The 23,905-nt window shown below is 36.9% G+C and overlaps 1 protein-coding gene across 3 annotated transcripts in view; it reads left to right on the top strand.

The window, feature by feature from the left end:
* The window catches only part of SPOCK3 (SPARC (osteonectin), cwcv and kazal like domains proteoglycan 3), a 404,341-nt gene that overhangs the window by 271,753 nt on the left and 108,683 nt on the right, over positions 1-23,905 (top strand). For all 3 annotated transcript variants that reach the window (XM_035699199.1, XM_035699198.2, XM_035699196.2), the window contains one exon: positions 5,838-5,952. In XM_035699199.1, coding sequence (XP_035555092.1) covers positions 5,838-5,952 — 115 coding nt within the window. The remainder of the gene's footprint in view (positions 1-5,837; positions 5,953-23,905) is intronic.

Here is a 23,905-nt window from a genome sequence, read left to right as displayed (position 1 = left end):
ACCCCTTAGTATTTATATATTTATAGGATTGTTAAAATCATTGACAGCAGTGAGGTCTTTCTTCCATCTTTTCACTTGTTAGCTAAATTTAACTTTCTGTCCTGAATCTTTCATCTCCTTGCATGTTCTTTTAAAATACATCCCTTGTTACTTATTGCTATTCTTTTTATTTATTAGTTTTTAAAGACTTATTTATTCACTTGAGAGTGAGAGAGCACAAGCACGCATGTGTGAATGGGAGGACAGAGGGGGAGAATCTTCAAGTAGACTCCCCACGAGGGAAGAGCCCCACGTGGGGTTTACTCCCGTGACCCACGCGATCATGACCTGAGCTGAAACCAAGAGTCAGCTGTTCACCTACTGAGCCACCCAGGTGCCCCTTATTGCCATTCTTTAAAAAAAAATTCACTTCCATTTATATCTGAAAAATAATTTTTTCTCACATATCACCCTAATTTTTTGGAGTACTTGGTATAATGACTTTCTATTCTCATCCATTTCTTAATTATCTTTAACCACTCTGCACCCTCTGGAAAAGTCTGAGCTGTTATCTGTCAAAGCCCATATTTTATACTAACACAAATGATGAAAATAAAACTCAATAGTTAAAATGACTTCATTAATGTTATGTATATATTATATCAATCACCAAACAATGTGATTGAAACTATTACTGATAATTGAAAGCAACATTTGTCTGGAGTAATTTAAACAAGAATTTTGGTTTGATGACAAAATTGAGTAAAACCTGTAAAAAGGAGATAATTGTAAAGTAAGCACACCATATATATATATTTATTTTATTTTTAATTTAATTTAATTTAATTTTATTTTATTTTATTTTATTTATTTTATTATTTTTTTATTTTATTATTTATTTGACAGAGAGAGAAAGAGAGGACAAGCAGGGAGGGGGCAGAGGGAGAAGGAGAATGATGCTCCCTGCTGACCAGGGAGCCTGATATGGGGCTCCATCTCAGGACCCCGGGGGTCATGACCTGAGCAGACTTCAATGGATTGAGCCACCCAGGCACCCCTATATTTTTGATTCTTAAAGTTTTTATTTCTAAAAAAAAAATTTTATTTATTCATGAGAGACATACACAGAGAAGGAGAGAGAGAGAGGCAGAGACACAGGCAGAGGGAGAAGCAGGCTCCATGCGGGGAGCCCGACATGGGACTCGACCCTGGGACTCCAGGACCACGCGTTGGGCCGAAGGCAGGTGCTAAACCACTGAGCCACCCAGGGATCCCCTGATTCTTAAAGTCTTTAAATATATTACCAGATTTTGCAGTCTGAGGACACCTCTTTACAGCAACAGCGTAACAAGGAGGAAAATGCACAGATGAACACTGCATTGTGCACACAGATCACAGAGTCAGAGACCCTTGACAGCACATGATCTTAGAACTCGACTAGATAAGTTGTATCCTCAGGAGTCAGATTTCTTTATATGCAGATATTCAGTCTCAGCTGAGGTGAGGAAGTATGCAATCTGGACATTCTTGGACTACATTGGATTGAATTGAGTTTAGCGCAGAATGTAGTATAACCATCCCATGCACAGACTCCGATACTCTTCAAAGAGAAACCACCGCAAACACAGTATTGCCTTAGTTCTGAGTCCGTAATCCATGTGTCCAGTCGCTTTCTCCCTGGCATGTCCTCATGGTGCACTACAAGATACTGTAAGGTCTGTGTCAAATGAGAAATTTCTTTTTGATATTGATATTGAATTCTTTTTTCTTATTGATATCTTTTTGATATTTTGAGGTGCATTTAATTTGGGGAGAAAAATAAGATGTGTAATAATAATTCCTATTTAGAAAATTAGGAATATATTTATTCAAAGAATATACTACATCTAAGAGAATGTGTTCAGTAAAATAAGATTTAAATATATGTTTGTTGCCTTATGTTTTCCTGACTGTTCTGCTTAGTTGGATGGCCTAGTTGCCAACCAGTACAATATTTTAACTGGTTCATGACTACATGATAGGGATTATAAATTTGTTAACCTGGGTTAAAGAGTCCTTACTGTGCTCATGTCATCTTATGTCAGGTTAAATTCATCTAGTCTTTATAATATCCAATTTATAGATGTCTGATAGAAACAGTTTGAAGAAAAAAAAACAGTTTGAAGTGTAAAGAATAAGGGGAAATTTACTTGCTTACCATTTAGCCTTAAAGATTGCTTAAATTCAGGACTTTAACATTCTTAGGACTTTGTTGGTCCTTTTCTCATTTTGATTTTGCTTAATAGCATCTGTACTCACGTCTCTAGCGTTGTCCCAGTAAAGGATCTACCTCTCTTTCCTCAGCTCTGAATTAAATATAAGAAGTTGCCTCTAACCTGTCTCCTGTCACAGGACTTTGGCCCTGTGGTAAGGGTGGTTCGCTATGACATTTGTGTATGAAAATTAGTTTTCCAAAAGAGAGTCTCTGGTGAGAAAAGGAGACAGTTGCCCCCAAATAAATGGGATGTTATTTCTTAATGAAAAGTAGAGTCACAAAAGGGAAAATAATTGTGTAGTGTCCACTTCAGTTCATAGGGTTGCCGAAGGTTTTTGCTATGCTCCACTCCTTGCTTGCTATTTATGCTACCATAATAAGGTGATTATAATTGGCAAATCCCAATGAATGAATGGATTCAAGTCTAAATCAAGTCTTTTTTCCTCCTTTGGTTGTCTTTGCCTGGGAAACATCAGAGTAGCGATCAGAAAAACTCAAGTGGAGAATATGTGCTATGGGAGCTACGAGGAATTCTATTCATGAGCTCTCAGGTTGTGTCTAAGATATTGGTTGTCTAAGGTATTAAAGATATATAATGTAATATATTAGTCAATCCAAAGTAGATTAAAACAAACACTAAAATAAAGTGATTTATAACATTCCAAATTCCCAATTTATTCTTTTCAATTGAATCAAAATGTTTATCACTACAATAAGAGGCTGAACATTGTTGCTCTCTTTAGCTACTGCTAATTATATACTTGTTTTAAGTGAGAGGCACTGCTCTACAGTAGTACTCCAATCCCATTTGTAGCCATGCATTTTTGATCAGTTGCCTGTTTTCTAAATTTCACTTGAAAGACTTATTTGTAAAACATATACCTATCTTAACCTCATTGATCAAAATATAATGCATCAAAACTGCTTAACACGATGTTTGACCCACAGGAAGACCACAGTGAAAGTTTCATTTATAAACTGTATTTTGTTATTTTTGCTGATTTGTTTTTTTCAGGATTTTTTTTTTTTCTGGATAGTTTAAGTAGTTATGGCAAGTAGTTTATACCTACGATTGTTTTTATCTTATATGCATTACTCTAATGAATGACCAAGAAAAAAATTCCTAAGGAAATATGGACAGATCTTGAGATTTAGTTAGTTATTCATTGTCTTCACTGTCAGGCCAGAACCTAAACCAGGACACTATTGACATTTGAGGTCAAATGCCAGCAGCAATCCCTCCCTCACAATTGTGACAAACAAAAATGTTTCCAGATTCCCCCAGGGGCAAAATCACCCCGAGAACCTCTAATGTAAGCCCTACAATAAGGCCGTGGTGATTGCATCTTTTAAAAATCTGTAGTCACAGCCTGTCCCAGGGTTTATTACCCTGATGGTTGGAGTCTTTTCTATGAGCAGATCAGATCTCCCCTATAATGAGGTCATATTTTCTTCCTTGTTCCTGTGATTAAACAAATGACTTTAACTTACTTTCTCGGACAAGTGTCAACTTTGACCAATGAAAAATCATTTGGGGGCTTGCTATTCACAATAACTCCCAACTTAAGTATTCTCAATACCAAGGTCTTAGATAATCAGGAATGCATTAATCATGTCTTTCCTTACAAAATTTCCATTTTTTTTGGTAATTATAAACTAATGAGGGTGCCCTTTATGTGATATTTTAGTTCACTTATACCTTTATAAATATTTCAGCTTTGTGATAATTAAGTAAATTGAATGTCATTAATTAGAAATCCAATCAGGGGATGTAGCTAAAAAAATATTTTTAAATAGTACTTTTAAGGTCCTAAAATTGAGTAAAATTCTTCACAATGATGTTTTTTCTTCAAAATCAATCCATAAATAAATAAAACTAAATGGTTTTCTGATTATAGGAAGCTAGATTCTTATAACTATAAACATGGAGTGGATTTGCTATCCTTCTGATTCTGTTGGTCTTCACAGAAATTTACACAGAAAACAAAGTGTTTGGTAGAATCATGATGAAAAAGAAATTGTCTTATTTATTAAATAATTCTTTTTCAAAGCTATAATTTCATCATATGCAAATTGAGACAGCTTTGAACATTCTTGTTCTATCAAAGAAAGCTATCTAAAAGGTAGAACTTTTTTTAACTAGCAACTCATGTATTTTTGTTGTTCATTCCATTTTTTTGAGCTTTCATTTTCTTTAAATAAAAAAAAAACACTTAAATCACATTTAGAATGTAAATGAGTATGGCATAACAGACGTTTGAAGGGAGCTAACATATTTTCAAATTTTAAAATTCAATATTAGCAATAATTAATATTGACTTTTGGCTTTGTTCACATACCATTTATTAATGTTTTTGAATTTTTCTTAAATTATGTCATGAGTCAGAATTTGATGAGATATGGGGTTCTGGAATATTTTTGGGGGGTTTCTGGAATATTAAGCTAAAAGAAGTTACAGTAAAGAAGTATTGCATTTGAAGTCTCAGTTTTGTATGACTTATCTGGCTGCCATTAAAATGCTAGTAATTTCTTATCTATTTGTACTTTTGATCAACCATTGGGCATTTTAATCACATTTAAAATTCACTATGATTTTACAAACCAAAATCATTTCCTTCATTTACTGAAACATCAAATAATAAAAAATAATGATTTCTTTGAAAGAGTTTGTTCCTCCAAAACAACCCACTAAGTCACTACAAATACATTCCACGTGTAATAATTTTAACTCATTTGTTGAAAGGCTAGTTATGAATTTTGCTTGTCCATTAGAAAGTTATTTGACAAAGAAAAAAATGTACAGATATGAGTAATCTGATTAGTCATTGGATGTATTCAGTCCTTCTTAGTATCAGCTGAAGCTGAATTAAATTAGTCATTGGTGCATTTGTCGATTGGAGCCAGAAAGTCTGCCCTACTTAATTTTAAAATAATTTGCACTGAGTAAATTTATGGACAGAGGCACTAAAGAAATCACATTACTTCAGAATTAGCAAGATCTATTTCCTGTAGACTAGGAGGGTAATTGTTGCCTCTTAAAAGATGGAGTAGGTTTACAACTTTTAAATCATGTCCAACCATGCAGTTATGAAATAATTAACCATGAGTTAAGGATACTCAGGATTAAAACGCTACGAAAGGTACTATTTAACTATTTACAAAGAAAATCAAAACGAAATTCAGCTAACCTGAAGAAAACAAAACGGAACTTCATGTGCCATAATAATGTTGGCTGGCTGGTTTCATTGAGACTCTGTTGGCATCTTAGAGCCCCGTCCGTGGTAGCTGCTGCTTTAGGGAAAAAATCACCCGTTTGATTCTTAACACTCTGTAGATTCACTGTTATTATTCCAGTTATTCATATGAGAAAATCAAAGCTGAGAACGTCTAAGAAACTAAGTCCAAGTGCCACACTTCAGAATTAGTTGGTGCTCCTAGACGTGAAATCAGGTATAACGCGCTGCATTCCATACTGTTGTTACTCACCTGTCTTTTCCGTACCATGTGTACTAGAATCACCAGCGCGCTATTGTCCCTTTCTTGACTTTCTATTGATATAACTAAATGTCTCTAAATATATATATTTTTTTCTCTTTCTATACAGTGCAAACTAGAGTATCAGGCATGTGTCTTAGGAAAACAGCTCTCAGTCAACTGCGAAGGACGCTGCCCGTGTCCTCCAGATAAGCCCACAGGTCCAAGCAGAAGGGTTAAGAGAGGTAAGTGATGAAAACTTATCTGCAGTGTTAGGTTCATTTTTGTCAATAAAATGTTTTGCAGTAGATGTTGCCATCAAATACAAAATGAGGGTTCCTATCCGACAGTAATCACGGTGTACATGTAGGGTTTTCGTTTTTGTTTTCTTTTGTTTTTAATCTCAAGCTTTGTAGCAAGTAATAGTTTTCTACAGATTTCTATTTATCTTGATAGTAACAGTCGGATGCTTCTTTTCTACGTGTTCACCGTATATAAGAAACCTAAAGCAATACCTTCTATAAATTATTGTGTCTAAAATGTGTTGACATTCCTTTTTGTTCTTTTGGGAGAAAATCAGCGGTAAAGTAGTAAGTGATAAAGTAGTTTGATCGGATGTGAAACTAGTCAGTACAAACGTTTTATCTATTTATTTATTTTTTATTTATTTATTTTTTTAGTACAAACGTTTTAAAATGAAAATGTCTACCCCACATATTCTGTGTGTGTATGTGTGTGTGTGTATTTCATACTGGAATGATTTCATAAATTAAAGTTTCTTTTGGTTAGGCCTAGAGTCCTTAAATCTTTCTTTTTATGGTTTTTTTGTCTAATAATAGAATAATGAAATACATTTAACTTCCCATGTGCTGTTGTATGATTTGACCTTATGTATATTATTTATTATAGTTTACACGGTGTTACTTAACATGTTTGAGGTACCCTTGATGCCTTTAAAAATATCTCTATGGCTGTTTGTTTCAGTTCTTTAGGTAAGGAAGGAAATGTAGGGAATAGATGTTCCTTTGGTCAAAGATCCATTTTATAGGGCATTAACTATATCTTTAGCTATAGGTAAGGAAGGAAATGTAGGGAATAGGTGTTCCTTTGGTCAGAGATCCATTCTATAGGGCATTATTGTCAACATCTATCATGTATTTTATTACCATGTGAATCTCATAACTTAATAGTCGTTATTGTGTGTCCTTAATGCAAAGAATTGGGTGTTGCCTTCTTTTATGAAAAGCACAGATATTGATTTTCAGATACAAAAAAATCTTAGTTATTATGAAGTCTGATATAAACTACGTATTTTCTTAAGCGTGGCATACTTGATATTCCATGTTATAGTACCGTGATTAATATTTTGTCAGAGATAAAGGGTTGTCTTAAAAGTTTTTCTCTAAAATCCGGTTAGTTAACATCCAGCGTGATATTAGTTTCGGGTGTACAATATAGTGATCATAAAACTTTTGAACTTTAATCATGCCACTTATATTGGTCTTTACTCATTAGGTAATATTTAGGAGAATTTAAACATAAAAACCTGTGTTATCATATCACCTTTAAGAAGACAGAGAAGCCAATTTGAATACTCAAGTCAATTGATTTGCAAATTCATGGTAAGCTGGTCCTGGGATGGAGGCAGTGTGCGCCCAGGGGGGTGGTGGAAGGAAAGGCCTGGGCTGCCTCCCAAGAGGCCCTTCCTGAAGCCTCACGTTGGTCCCTTCGGCCAGCCTGTGGTCGGGGTCAGGCCTTGCTTCCTCCGGGCCTGCCCACCCCAGGCCCCAGGCCACTGCTTCTAGCACAGTCCGAATAAGGCTGTTCAGCAGGACCTTGACTATATCAATCAGCCCCAAAAAGCTGAGAGCTAATTAGAGTCTCCCTTCAAGTGAACAACTGCAGGGTCCCTGCCTTCCTCCAGCCCCCTCCCTGTGTGCATGACTGAAGACCTGTTCCTCTGAAAGTCGCTCCAGGCCCAAAGCAAACCCCACCTGGGTGCTCAGTGCTCAGTGTCCCAGGCTCCTTGTTTTCAGTGGAGCCTCTTAGGGAATCTCTGAAGGGCACCGTGGCCAGTGGGTCCCTCTGCACCGCCCGCCCCACCAGGTGTCTCTCGGACAGGCTTCTCCGCTCTGAACTGGCTCCTGCACGAGGAGTCCTGTGTAGAGTGGACCGGTGTGCCCGGGCCTCCCACCAACCCGCCGACCGCACGGGGACCGGATGTGCTTTAGGTGGAGGGGACACGCGTGAGCAGAGGGGCCCGTGGGAATGAACAGTGCTCGGCCTCAGCTGCCCCCCTCTCTGCACCGTGATTGCCCCGACCCGGCCACAAGGAAACGTCCTTGAAGTCGTGTGGTCGGGGGAGAAAAGGTCATTTGTGTTCAACTGCGTGTGGGAAGAGTTTAAAACGACCCCGTTCTGAGGCACTGTCAGGGCACAGCGAGTGCAGGGTGTGCCAGCTGCTGTGCAAGAGCAGGACAGGACACTGTGCAAGTGGTTTGTCCGCCGAGCCGAAGGCCTGGACACCTGGGGCCGAAAACTTGGTCCAGTGCCCTTCGGCTGTGTCACCTGCTGCTCACACGGGAGGCGCGTGTGCCCCAGGCCGACCCGGCGCAGGGGGCTCCCCCTCCACAGCTTCTTGGTTTAGACAAAGGGAAGGAAGGAACTACCGGCGATGGGGTGGCTTGCACCTCGTCCCCACCTCCCTGCATTTGAGGCCAGGTGGACGCCACCTTATGTGTTCTCTGCGTTAAAGCAGAGTAAATTCCCCAAAGCCACGTGTAGGATGTAAGAACTAATAAAATTCATTTCCTTTACGAAGTAGAAAAATTAATTTCTCCTCCGTTCTCCTAACGTAGACGATAACGGATTTGCATAAACTGGTCCAAGTATATGCATCCGAGCAACAAAGATTTTTGAATGGCTTACATTTTTTGAAATTCCAGATTCTGAATGTACGCAGGTAAATAAGCATGGCCCGTCTTCAATCAGTAGCTAAAACATACATTTCCTTTAATCTCAAGTTGGACTGTTCTAATCCCCCCCAAATACTTTTCAAAAATGATTATATGTTCTATATGGCTATTATGGTTTTCTTTTTTTTTTAAGATTTTATTTATTTATTCATGATAGACATAGAGAGAGAGAGGCAGAGACCCAGGCAGAGGGAGAAGCAGGCTCCATGCAGGGAGCCTGATGTGGGACTCGATCCCAATACCCCGGGATCACACCCTGGGCCAAAGGCAGGCGCCAAACCGCTGAGCCACCCAGGGATCCCCTGGTTTTCTATATCGAATCTCTTAAAAATTCATTAATTTTAAATATGACTCTAATGCTTTTTACTCTGACCCCAGTATCCGAATAAACACCCTCACACACCTCCATAATTTGACATCTTGAATTGGAGAGGAGACAGCAACAGAATTGGCGGAGAACTCACAAAGAGATGTCAACATTACCAAAAAGATAAAAGAACATGTGTTGATGAGGCCGTGGAGGAAGGGGAACCCTTGTAAGCTGTTGGCGGGAATGTAAGTTGGTGCAGTCACTGTGGGAAACAGCAGGGAGCTTCCTCTAACCTTAAACAGAGAACTACCATCCGACCTGAACACCGCTTCTGGGTAGGTACCCAGGGAAGTGAAATCAGCACCTCGAGGGGACGCCTGCATGTCCACGCTCACTACAGCATCATTTATAAGATCTGGGACCGATCCAGGTGTTCAGTGAGGATGGGTAGAGGAACCGTGACCCCTGGTATTCCATCCTGTGTATGTACTAGAACACAAGACTCTACCAAGTGCAGCAACGTGGAGGAGCCGGGACAGCACTGTGCAGCTGCCGTCGCCCAGAAGAAGAAAGAGAGACACTGGGTGATCCCTGTTTCATGCAGAATCTAAAAAAAAAAAAAAAAAAAAAAAAAAGTTGAATGCATAGAACCAGAGACGAGAACAGTGGTTGCCAAGGGCGAGGGATGGGGGAAGTGGGCGAGAGGTTGGTCGTAGGGTGCAAAGCCACAGCGAGGGAGGCCGAATGAAGCCTAGAGGCCCAAGGTACCACATGGCGCCTGGGGTCACTAACGCCATCGTGAATATTCCAGACCTGCCAAGAGCATAGATGTCAGGGTTTCACCACACGTACACGCGCGCAAAATGTCCACGATGCAGGACACTAGCTTGGCGACCGTGGACACTAGCTTGCCTGCATGGTTGATAGAATGCTACTCACAAATACCGGTTTGGGTTTTTTGGTCCTGTGGGTCACAGGCTCCACGACCTGCATTCTTTTGCACAGCTCAAGTTTCCTTTTATCAGAAACTAGGAATCTTGTAATTCCATCTGTTTCTCTTTCTGCTTCGTTTTCTAAGAGGATCAGAATTAAACAGGTGGCCGGTCACAGTAGCTGGCAGCCTGCGCATACGCTGCTTGCTTCTGATTCTGATTGTGTGTGTGTGTGTGTGTGTGTGTGTGTATGTGCAGCTCTCACAGAATTTCTCTCTGTATTAGGTGGCATTATCCTATGGAGTACCAGAATTTATTTTTTTTAAGGATTTATTTATTTATTCCTGAGAGACACAGAGAGAGAGGCAGAGACACAGGCTGAGGGAGATGCAGGCTCCAGGCAGGGAGCCCGACGTGGGACTCGATCCCGGGACCCCGGGGTCACACCATGAGCCAAAGGCAGATGTTCAACTGCTGAGCCCCCCCAGGCATCCCTGGGATAGCATGATTTATTGGCTAGAAGTACAGACTCTAGAATAGTTCCGCCCTGGGTGTGACCTTTGGCATTATATTTAAACTTAGGAGTCTTAGTTTTTTTCGTCTGTGAAATAGAACATATATAGATTGTTAAGACTTATGGATGTATTTCCTCAAATTAAACCATCTTTGAATTTCTATTTCATCTTAATTGATGACACTTGTTAGATGCTGTTGAATTCTAATGAATCATGTAAGTTTTCATACCTTGAATATCACTTTAAATTTTATGTTTTATGCTTTTTTATCAGATTGGGTACAAAGTACTTAGACAGTTTTCATATCTTTATAATATTTATGCACTGGAAATCAGCTGTGCATTGAGAGTTTGGCATAACTCAGCAGTTGAATTCTGTGGCCTAAGGGCTATTTTTGGTTATTTTCTTTGATAAATCTTTCACATTCTTTTCATAGTTACTGGCCTTCACAGTGTGTGTGTGTGTGTGTGTGTGTGTGTGTGCGCACATGCATGTATCTTTTTCATACAATTATGCTAATTTATATTTTTTCAAATAAATGCTTATTTAGATTTTAAATATATTAACCTTAGTTGTCCAGGATATTATCTCTGTTAACTAAAAACACCCTTTCTAATCATTTATGATCTTCAGGAAAGTTATATATTTTTTTTTAACTACAACCCTAAACACATTTGCTATCACCTGACTTTATTCCTTCATTCTTTTAGCAGTTACGATCTTGTGGAGTTTATTTAAAGATCTCGAATTCTTCAGTAGTTGCTTTTTGTTACTTAGCTTATATCAGAATTTGTGTGTATTAGTGTTAATTTGACACTATAGGACTAGAAAGTTGGAAGAAAGCAGTTTTGATTCGTATGCTGTTGCCAAAGGCAACATAAAAACATATTTTTCGAACGTTGAGCCTTGATACCAGCCACACATCTGTGAGCACAACGGGTTTAACAACAAAATACAAGGGCGTTGCTCTTGGTTTTGTTCTTGGTGGGACCAGCGTGAGGCACAGGGTACAGAAGACATTGTTCCGAGTCCCTCTTGTATCAGAGCCCCTTTTGCCCACGCACGTCATGTGTGATCATTCAACAACAGAAACAAAGCAGCCTTTCTTTTAACGAGAGACAGCTCATCCAAGGCTGACCGAAATGTTTTTAAATTCGTGTGAGGAGCTACAGGTTTGTAAAGTCTTCAGTTGCCTCTTGACCTGCTAAACTAAAGAAACTGATAGGTTGGTTTCATCCACAAAAAGACAAAATATGGGGATGAGTTCTGTGTGATGACACAGTCATTTTTTTCTCTATTCACTTCATTGCTCTGGATCCTGTGGAGCCCTATTAAGAAACATAATTTCCTTAATTATTGTGCTATGATTATAAATGAATTTAGTTAAAGAATGAACATTGAGTAAGAACTTATTTATGCCTTCTTCCAGTTGGCAAAAAAATTAGTGTTAACATTTATTTCTCATATGGACTTTAAAAAATCCCCTATACGGTGGAATGAATTTTCAATAGAAAACGTGTTAACATCAGTGTATTAATGTGCTCTTAGAACATTCATACTTGTCCTTGAAAAATAATATTCATAAATAATAAGTTCTTCCATAATTTTACTTTATCAGATTCATAGAAAAAGAGAATTATATAAAATTATTAGGAAGCATTCAACGATAATTTAGAGTAAAAATGAGCTTAATCTTTTAGAATATTTGAAAGATGTTTCTGGATTAACATTAATATTTGTTCAAAACAACATAAGCTAGAAAGGAACTTTTTAAAATTTATTTTTAATTGGAATATATGTGATACATGACACTAGAAATTTAAATTTATACATAAATTATAAATTGCAAATACATAATTATTTATAAATTATAAATTAAATTTGTATGTAAATTTAAATATAAATGTAAAGTGTATACATGTATATTTGATCACTCATATTGTAACGTGATTGCCATTGTAGTGATAATTAGCACCTATCATGTTGCATAATTATTTCTTTTCAGTGGTTAGAATCATTAAGTTCTAGTTTCTTAGCACATTTGATTATTATAATACAATATTGTTCTCTATTTACTATACTGCAAGTTAGATCTCTAGGACTCATTTATTCTTCATTTCAAGTTTGTACCCCTGAACAACATATATCCTGTTGCCCCACCCCTCATCACCTGGTAACCATCAATTTACTCTGTTTTACGAATTTGACTTTTTTCGATTTCACAAATAAGTGAGATCATACAGTATTTGTCCTCCTCTGTATGACTTATGTCGCTTAGCATAAAGTGCACTCAAGGTCCATCCGTGTTGTTGCATGTGGCAGGATGCTCTTCTTTCTTCTGGCTGTAAATATATACACTGCTTCTCTTATGCAGTATAGTTGACAATAGGATATTAGTTTATGGTGTATAACATAGTGATCCCACATTTCTATAAGCTCAACAAAAAATGCAGCTACCTTCTGTCACCATTACAATATCATTGACCATATTTGAAAAGGGATGGCGTTAGATGTGGAAATCAATTTTTTTGTATGTTACTATTTAGGTCATTGATTTCAAATTTTACACAAATAGTTTATTTTCTGTATAAAATTATTATAGGATTAATCTTTTTCTTCCCTACAAATTCTAGCTATTTTTTTTTATCTTGAGTTTATGCAGTTGTACGTTATCAAGTATAAAAGCGGGGATGGACCTGAATTAGTTCTTACGCCACCAAAGTACATAGTCTTTGTTTAACTCCTTTCAAGGGTATGTCTAACCGTTATTTGAAAATAATTCTTTAGAACATATAAGAACTCTTTTTAAAAGCAGGAGTGATAGTCACAATATTTAACAAGTTTAAATGGGCTTCAACAAGTCAGAATTGACACAAGACCAATGAGAATCAATGTCCACTGTGATATGGTCCGACATCGCTTAGAGCTAAATGTTAGAGACACAAAAGATGAAGTCTGACACTGAACATTTCTGGATTCAAAATGGATATGTTGAGGTTGTTAGGAGTTTGATATTTGCCAACCCTTTTCCTGACATTCAAATGGTAAAATGTGTACATTTCTATGTGTATATGTGTGTGTGTACATTTCTTGAAAGGGCAAATAAGATTGCACTAAATAGAGGGATACTGTTATCCAATCTGTCTCTGCACTTGAACCTTTATTTTACTGGTCTCATCTTCTTAATACTTTCGAGATTTAAATCCTAACCCAGAAATCACATTCCATTCAAGCTTAGTGCAAGGAAAAAAAAATAAGTAATAATTGAATAATCACAAATTAAGATATAAATCATGCTATTTCCAGTAATACACATGCCAACTGTTCCCCTGTCCACACAATATGTATCTAAAAGTAAAATCTGCCCATTATTAAACAATGTTGTTTTCCACCAATATTGAAAATAATGTAAGACTATATTTGCAATTCCAATTCTAGTACAGAATTATGATTTTTCAAAATATGGAAGTGAGGAAATTTGCTTTTTATTTAGAATATCTCCTGAGAAATTTCTCTGTAAGTAAAGAAATCATAAAATATATTTAAAGTTGGCATCACATATTCTGAATAGTCTTTTGGAATAATATTTCAGAGTTTAAATTATAGTTTCTTTATGTAGCTTACTAGCTTTTTCCAAAACTTTCAATGAGTTACCAGGATCCTGATGATAATTTTAAGCCTCAAAATAACTAAGGAAAGCAAAGTCAATGAAGTATTTATATATATTCCCATAAAAAATTGATTTCGTATTTTGGAAGATAGAGAAAAAATAGACCATCAAATTTAGATGTATATATTTTGTAGAAGAAATCATGAAGCCAGATTGAATTAAAAACCAACTATAAATATATATATATATATATATATTCTTTTTCTGTAGAATATATTTAGAATAAGTAATTTAGTTCAACTGAAGATACTGTGTATATTACCCTATATTTCTTTATTTGCTGATGCTGCTTTTAACATTTTTGATGAATTACTATTAATGAATTTACTGAATGAGTTACTTTATCTTAGAAATAGAATAGGTTCTGTTAATTATTAATCAAATTATGTTACTTTACAAATATCTAAAACGAGAAAAAAAACATAATGCAATTGTGTGACTGATGTTTCTTTTCACAAGCTTAAAAATGTAGAATAAGCCTATATATTTTTTAAATTTCAAAACACAAAACTAAAATATTTCATTGTATTCTATATACTTCCACAACTAATTTTAAAAGTGTGTTTTGAAGGTCCTCATGGTTTTTGTGGTTTTTAAATTACAGTGTATCTTTTCACTATTTGATTAGTTTATTTGGAAATCATAGTTTAAAAGATCATGAATAGTGAATAACAAAGAAATAATATTTTGAATAAATATTTGGACAAATCAGTCTACAAAGATTTTCAATGAATTCAACATGTAAAGAAGAGGTTATATTTGGATTTTTAAACATTGAAATAAGAATGTGTGAAGGCTAATTACGACAGTGCAAGAATGGAAAAGCAAGGGCAGTTGGGAGGTTTCCAGTAATTGAGGCTTGAGAGGATAGTAATCAAGTATTAGGGATAAGAAGCAGATGATGGATATTTTATAAGCAAAATGGTCAGAATTTGCTGATTGATTGAATTTAGGGAAGGTGATGTGGCCAGGAGTCAGTGACAACTCTTGAGAGGATTATGATGATAAAACCAAGATGGAAAATTATAAAACTATCTGGTTTAGAAGGGAAAATCCGTAAGTCCATTATGAGACACCGTATGTTTAAAAAGTCCATCCAAATATAGACATATTTGTGTTTACCCATCCGAGGGAGAGATATGGCTTGAAAGAAACACTAAAGACCTATGGAGGTGCAAAAAGTAAGAGGTCTGGAAAACACTGATGTACACAGGCCTCTAAGAAAAAGAGGAATCTATGCAGTGTCTAATGGGGTGAAGATGAGAATCTGGAAGGAACGGTGTCCCAGAAACTGTGGAATTCCGCATTGGAAGAAATAATGAACTTGACTCCCAAATTTAGGAGGAATGTTCTGCGATATGAAGCTTAAGAAATTATCATAGACTTTGGCGATTAGAATATCAGCAGTGGTTGTAGAAAGAGCAACTTCAGCATAATGGCAGTTGAATGAAAGGAGGCAGACAGATTACTTGGTGTCCACAGCTGGTATTCAATAAATGTTTGTTCCTTCTACTACTACTCATTTCCCATTCCCAATATATAATCCATTCCAGTCAATCTGTGAAGTTGGAAGGACACAATAAATATGTAGAATGTGAAGCAAAATAGTAAAAATAATATAAATAAAATAAATATATATAAAAATAAAATAAAAATATAAAATATAATATATATCTGACATGTATATGTGCAAGGTACTTTGCCTCTGTCATTTCATTTACACCTCACAACACGTAGGGATACAAGTTGAACACAAGAGGAAACTGAAGGATATAAAGCTAATGGATATATCCAACTTAAAATACAGCGTATCTCATTTTATTGCAGTTTGCTTTATTGTGCTTTGCAGATATCACATTTTTTAGATTGAAGATTTGGGGCAGCCCTACGTCGAGCAAGTGTATTTGTGCTATTTTTCTAAAATCATCTAGTCTCTATGTCACATATTGGTTATTCTCATAATATTTCAAAATCTTACATTATTGTTATATTTGATAGGATTATTTGCGTTCAGTGGTCTTTGGTATTACTACCATAATTATTTTGGGGTACCACAAATACATTTACATGCGCCCACATACAATGGTGAACTTAAGTGTTGTGCATGTTTTGACTGTTCCGCTGACTGTCTCAGGTCCCTCTCTTCTTGAGCCTCCCCCTTTCCTAAGACACAACAATGTTGAAATTAGGCCAGTTAATAATAACTCTATGATAGCCTCTAAGTGTTCAAGAAAAAGGAGGGGCACATGTCTCTTACTTTAAATTAAAAGCTAGAAATGATTAAGTTTCATGAAGAAGGCATGTTGAAAGCCAAAACATGCCAAAACCTAAATCTTTTGTATTGTTATAACTGCCAGGAAGACATATATAAAGAATGACCTTAGAATTTTGTAGTGAATTCGGTATAGTCTTGCATCAGTTCATCAAGTCATGAATGCAAAGGAAAAATTCTTGAAGGAAATTAAATGTGCTATTCCAGTGAATACATGAATGATAAGAAAGCAAAGTAACTGACTGCTCGTAGGAAGAAAGTTTGCGTGGTCTCGGTAGAGGATCAAAGTAGCCGCAACCTGCCTTGAAGCCAAAGTCTGATGCAGAGCAAGGCCCCAACTCTCTTCTAGTCTATAAAGGCTGAAAGAATTGGGGAAGCTGCAGAATAATTATTGGAACCTAGCAGAGGTTGGCTCCTGGGGTTTAAGGAAAGAAGCTGTCTCCCTAGCAGGAAAATGCAAGATAAAACAGCAAGTGCTGATGGAGAAGCTGCAGCAAATTATCTAGAAGATCTAGCTAAGATAACTAAAAAAGGTGGCTAAACTAAATAATAGATTTTCAGTGTATGTGAAACAGCCTTCCATAGGAAGAAGGTGCCATCTAGGATTTTCTAGCTAGAGAGGAGACACTGGCTTCAAAGCTTCAAAGGATGGGCTGACTCTTGTTAGGCGCCAGTGTAGCTAGTGTCTTTAGGTTGAAGCCCATGCTCATTGATCATTCCCCAAATCCCAGAGTCCTTAAGAACTATTCTTTTTAAAAAATATTTTATTTATTTATTCATGAGAGACACAGAGAGAGAAAGAGGCAGGGACACAGGCAGGGGGAGGAGCAGGCTCCATGAAGGGAGCCCGATGTGGGACTTGATCCCAGGGCCCTGGGTCACCACCTGAGCTGAAGGCAGGCGCTCAACCACTGAGCCACCCAGGTGTCCCTCCTAAGAATTATTCTAAATCTACTGTGTCTGTGCTCTGTAAATGGAATAGAAAAGCCTGGATGATAGCATATCTGTTTATAGCATGTTTACTGAATATTTTTAGCACCTTGTTGAAACTTGCTGCTCAGAAGAAAAGATTCCTTTCCAAATATGGCCACTCCCTGACGATGCACTTGATCGCCCAGCAGCTCTCATGGAGACTGTGAGATTAATACTGTCAGGCCTGCTAACACTCATTCTTCAGCCCATGGATCAAGAAGTCATTTTGACTTTCACGCTTATTTTTTAAGGAATGCATTTCATAAGGGCACAACTTCCATAGACAGTGATTTCTGTGATCGATCTGGGCAAAGTAAGTTGAAGACCTTCGGGACAGGCCTCACCGTTCTGGATGCCATTAGGAACTTTTGTAATTCACGAGAAGAGGTCAAAATACCAGCATGAACAAGAGTTTGAAAGAAGTTGATTCCAATCAACTTGGATGACTTGGAGGGGCTCAAGACTTCAATAGGGGAAGTAAGTGGGCAGCCCGGGTGGCTCAGTGGTTTAGCGTCGCCTTCAGCCCAGGGTGTGATCCTGGAGACCCGGGATCAAGTCCCGCGTCGGGCTCCCTGCATGGAGCCTGCTTCTCCCTCGGCCTCCCTCTCTTTGTATGTGTGTGTGTCTCTCATGAATAAATAAATAAGATCTTTTAAAAAATGGGGGAAGTAAGTGCAGAGAAATAGCAAGAGAAGCAGAATTAGAAGGAGAGCCTGAAGATATCACTGAATTACTGAAATCTTAAGATCAAACTTGCGTGGATGAGGAGTTGCTCCTTCCAGCTGAGCAAAGAAAGTGGTTTCTTGAGATGGAATCTACAGATGGTGAAGATGCTCTGAATATTGTGGAAATGACAAAAAGGTAATCCAGAATATTACATAAATTTAGCTGGCAAAGCAGTAGCAGGATTTTAGAGGTTCGACTCCAAGTTGGAAAGAAGTTCTGCTGTGAGTAAGATGCATCAAACAGCATTGCATCCTACAGAGATTGCTTGTGAGAGGAGGAGTCAGTCGATGAGGTGAGCTGAAGTGGTGTCTTGTTTTAAGGAACTGCCGCAGCCACCCCAGCCTCTGGCAATCATTACCCTGATCAATCAGCAGCCCTCAGCGTTGAGGCAGGACCCTCTACCAACGGAAAGATTACGATTCACTGAAATCTCAAGATGATGGTCAGCAATTTTTAAGAATAAAGAACATTATTTTTAGACACACTATTGCACACTTAATAAACAACAGTGTAGTATAAATATGCCTTTTCAAATGCACTAGGAAACCAAAAAATTAATTTGACTCACTCTACGACACTATCAGCTTTATCGCAATGGTCTGGACCAAACCTGCAGTATCTCCGGGGTATGTCTGTAGTTACCAGACTTTTTTTTTTTTTTTTCTGTTTACTAAACCCACATTTTTCATATTTCTCTCCAAGAATAAAGATACTGATTTCAAACTAGATTTGCCACCTTCGTAAACATTGAGTAAATCCCCTAACTATTTGGACTTTTGTCAATTAAGAAGTAGAAGGAGTGGACTAATATTTATTAGTACTTACTTGACTCTCCAAACATTATTTCATTTAGTCTTCACAAAATCTATGAAGTGGGTTACATTTGAATCCTCACTTTAAAGATGATTAATTTGAATCACAGAGAAGTAACCAGTCGAAAATCACATAGCTACGCGGGGTCAGAGGGGGAGTTGAGCTGTGCGCTGCCCTGAACCACAGTGTCATTAGTGTGGCCTATTAGGGTCTCTCATCTATTAGGGTCACATACCATATGCTTTATCAGTGATGCTATATGTTTTGGAGTATAAGTGCAAATAAATTGTAGTGTCCGTACTATGTCATAGTTACCAAGAGGAGACGCACAGAGAAAGACCTTAGACTTTCATAGTGAATTGAGTACAAGCAAATGTTTCTGTATATTCTGTTTCTTTTATTCAAAAGAAGCAATGTTCAATCATTTTAGGTTGTTAGAAGTCTAAAATTTTATTGCCCAACTTCACCTACAATCTCACCCATCTTCTGATATTATATATTTTCTTGAAGTCAAATTCTCATAAAATATTACATAACAAACGTTCTTAGAAGCCAACTAGGAAACATGCATCATTTAGTTTTCTTTTTTCCTTAGATGTCTTGTTTGTTCTTTCTTTGGTAACATTTTTAATGTTTCCAGGCTGATTTGGGAAGATAGATATTTTAGCAATACACAACTTACTTAATGTATTACTAATAAGAATCTTTTAGGCATTTTATTCTTCAGTATACTCGTGCCAATTTCCTACTTATTGGCAAAATGATCACTCTCTCTGTTATTTTTATGGAATTGCTAATATCAGGTAAATATAATATTACTGGTCATAAGGCTATTACTGGAAATAAAAATTTGCTCAAGAATGTTAATGTATGATTTTCTCCAAATCAACTTTAATAATGAAAGTATACTTTATCTCTGAACGAAAATGACTAGATGAGAATTTTCACATTAGTGTGTGCTCTTAAATGGAGTTGGCAACACTTTACTTAATATTCACTGTCCTTTTCAATTTTTCACATTTTTTCCTTTATTTATCCTCATGAAAAAGCTGATAGGAGGTAGCACTGATTTGGTTTAGACTTCTATTAAATTTTCCTTAAAATGTATTTATATTTATTTTCTTAACTTGGGTTTTCTGAAGGAAAGAGCTCTGATTTTTTTTTTCTTCATGAGCATCTTTACTGAAAATGTGACAGTTCTGTCATTTTAGAAGAACTACTTTATCTCTAATAGCAGAACTCAGCCCAGACAGAAATAAATTAGAAAAGAAGGTTTAATAATACCAGACAAAATAGCCACAAAGAGAGCTATGTTTTGGAATCACCATGAATAAACTTAAAATGTTTATGGAAGATTTAGAATTTCCGTTTGTATACGGTGATAGTTGTGACACTTGAGAACAATTCGTGGACATGGTATGACACTAAAGAGCACAAATCAAGGTAAAATGAGAATAATCATTCTCAGCCCGTCCTTAAAATCCTGTTCTCCTGATCAGAACCACTTGGGCAGTTAGTTCTTTGGGTCGTTCCTGTCGTGACCCTGCCCTCTGCATCCTCCACTGGTGACGGACGGCGCACAGACAACATCTATGTCTCTTATGAAAGATGGCCCATGACTTACTTCACTCCCCCAACCGCTGCCTCTCAATGAGGACGCGAAGTATCATGACGGTTATTCTGTTGGTGGTTTTGTGACATTAAATAATAAATGGCAAATTGTTTTCTTGTTCCATCAACTTCAGAAAAGTGTCATTGGGCTCCCTTAGTCGCCCTCCCCTTTTATTCATTCAACTCAGCTTCTTCCATCTGTATATATATATATATATATATATATATATATATATATATATATTTACTACAGTGAAATGCTGTTTTTAAGAATGTGTTCTCCGATTTGTCTACAGTTTGATTCTAAATGTCGAAAATCATCAAATACTGTTCATATTATTATGTCTGTAAATAATTTTTTGCTACAAGGGTCCCTGGGGGGCTCAGTGGTTGAGCATCTGCCTTTGGCTCAGGGTGTGACCTGGGATCCTGGGGTCCCGTGATCAAGTCCCCCGTCGGGCTCCTTGCATGGAGCCTGCGTCTCCCTGTGCCTGTGTCTCTGCCTCTCTCTGTGTCTCATGGATGGATAGGTAAAATCGTCAATAATCATCATCATAATAATTTGATACCGTGCGATCTCCTATGCTGTGGCACACATGCCCACCACCACTGCCTAATCTTACAATCTTTGTGCCACTAAAATGAGGATGTCAAGATCAAATGGATTATTTTTTCAACACTATCAGTTGCTTAAAATAATCCCAAATCTTAATTAACTTTATAAAGTTTTAGTTAACTTTAACACAATTCTCTTTCATGAAGCTTCAGCATAACTTTCTTTTTCTTCCTGATAAAAGGACAAAATGTAATAAAATGCCACTCGGGTTTCCGATGGTATCGGAAAGCAATTCTCTATGGCGTCTTTGCAATCTTAAACAATCTTTTCAAGGAAACATTCTTGGACCCTCCATGTACAGTCCCTGAAGGTTCGTGGGAAAATCTATTTAATTATGGGATAGGAAAGCCCCTGCTTCCGTGAGGGGATTTGCTTACATCCACAGTCCACTGTGCGCCACGTTCCACGGAGCCTCGAAGGGACTTGTGGTGGGTGGTCAATGAGAATCATGTGCACCAGAAACTCATGTGTCCTGCTGTTCCATGGGTAATGAAATGTCTAAATTGCTTTAGAAATATTTCAATCACTTACTGAATTTATGGAAATATGGCAAGCAACATTCCAGTTTCCTGCAGCCACTTGCCCTCTACGTGGCACTTGTCTACACTTGCCTGCTCTAAACCTCTCTGTCATTCTGCTCCAATCTAGGCCTGCTGTTGTCGAAGCCTGCAGCCACACCTTATCTGTGACTCTTACAATGTGTACTCGTACTCCATATCCACAGTTGTTTGGGTCCAATATCTTCATTTTTATCATGTCATCTCCTTTGGTTTTATTGACTATATAATTTAATATTTTTTAAGTTTTATTTTATTATTTAATCTGACCCATGCAGAGCTTGAACTCAAGACCCCAGGATCAAGAGTCCTACACTCTTCCAACTAAGCTACCCAGGTGCTCCTCCTTTAATATTTCCTTAGAAAGGGATGTGTGGATGCTAGACTTTTTGAGAACTTCAATATCAGAAAAGTCTGTATTTTTATTTTAGGATTGGTGAATTGTACAGATGAGAAAAAAAAATACCAGATAAAAGATCATATTCTCTCAGAATTAAGGGCATTAATTTTTTATTGTGTAATTTCTGGTGTTGATAAGAATATTCTTTACATTATTATTTCAAATGCCATATTAATAACTGAGAAGAATATTCTAAGTATTAAGGTAACATGAATGGTGTGCTTGTAGACTAAAGAAATTGTACCTACCAGAAAAACCAGAGCTAAATATTAAATAGGGATCTAACTTCTTCCAAATAGAAATGTTCTGATCATACATAGTTTCTGCCTCTTTTAAAGATGTGAAGGCATCACAGAAAAGTGACATTGATTACCAAAGGTTATGACCAATATATCATAAAATAATGTCTTATGTTGTTAATGATTTGCATACTGTAAGTATGAAAGGTACTTCTGTGTCCTTTAAAAAATTTTTGTATATCAGTCATTCCTCTATCATATAATTTTCTTGTAGATTTTAGCCACATTTAAGTATACAGTCAATGATTGAGTGCACAACTAATTGTTTAAGAAAAAACGCTCCACCATTTGGACATATTAGCAAAAACTTCTAAGGTTCTAGTCTATTCAAAACATGTGATGATACAGGTAGTTAATTAAGTCAGACAAAATAATTTTCATTTAAATTCTACGACTTTGGGCATTACTTCTTTCAATAAGATATTACATTTTCATCTGACCTAATTTCTGTCTTTTTACATATATCTCATGTACCAGATCAAGATCTATAATTTACATTTCTGAAAAATTGTGATCATTTTACAGTCTTCTATTTAAAGTTTAGGTGTCCAGGGAGCCAGTTATCCTAATGCTTAAACTCTCAGGTGTTGTGTTCAGACACGTATGTGATTACATGTGTGATCCTGCCACTGACTTGAAGTTTGACCTTGAGAAAATTAATGTGCTCATTGCTACTCCCGATGGATAAAGCTCGGACATACTTGCATATACACCAGCCTGTGTTTGATGATTAATTTTATGTGCCAGCTTGACTGGGGACACAAGGTGCCCAGACATTTGATTAGACTCTTAGCAAACATAATTGTGTGAGCCAATCCTTTTATCTATCTATCTATCTATCATCTATCTATCTATCTATCTATCTATCTATCTATCTATCTGCCTACCATGTGTATAGATATTTATATATGTATACATATTCAAATCAGTTGGGTAAATATCTAGGAGCATGGCTGCTAGGTTAGAGGGTTAGTCTGAAGTTAGCTATATGAGAAATTGATCATTCTATCTTCCAAAGTGACTATCATTTTGTTTTATTTTATTTTTAGTCTTATTTTTTTATTTTTTTAAAGATTTTGTTTATTTATTTATTTATTTATTCTTGAGAGACACACAGAGAGAGAGAGAGGCAGAGACACAGGGAGAGGGAGAAGCAGGCTCCATGCAGGGAGCCCAATGTGGGATTCGATGCCAGGACTCCAGGATCACGCCCTGGGCCAAAGGCAGGTGCTAAACTGCTGGTTCCACTCAGCCATCCCTTATTTTGTTTTTTGTTTTTGTTTAGGTCGATCATTTTTTTCTTCCAAATTTTTATTTAAATTGTAGTTTGTTAAGATATAGTAAAATGTTGGTTTTATGAGTAGAATTTAGTGATTTATCACTTACATATAATACCCAAGATTCATTATAACAAATGCCCTCCTTAATACCCATCATCCATTTAGCCCACCCTCACCCACCTCTCCCCTCCATCAATCCTCAGTTTGCTCTCTATCACTAAGAGTCTCTCCCCTCTCTTTTTTCCCCTTC

This window comes from Canis lupus, chromosome 15 (assembly GCF_003254725.2).
Source record: "Canis lupus dingo isolate Sandy chromosome 15, ASM325472v2, whole genome shotgun sequence".
Lineage (NCBI taxonomy): Eukaryota > Metazoa > Chordata > Mammalia > Carnivora > Canidae > Canis > Canis lupus.
The sequence above is the reverse complement of the archived record's forward strand: the minus strand, read 5'-3'. Positions and strand labels throughout refer to the sequence as shown.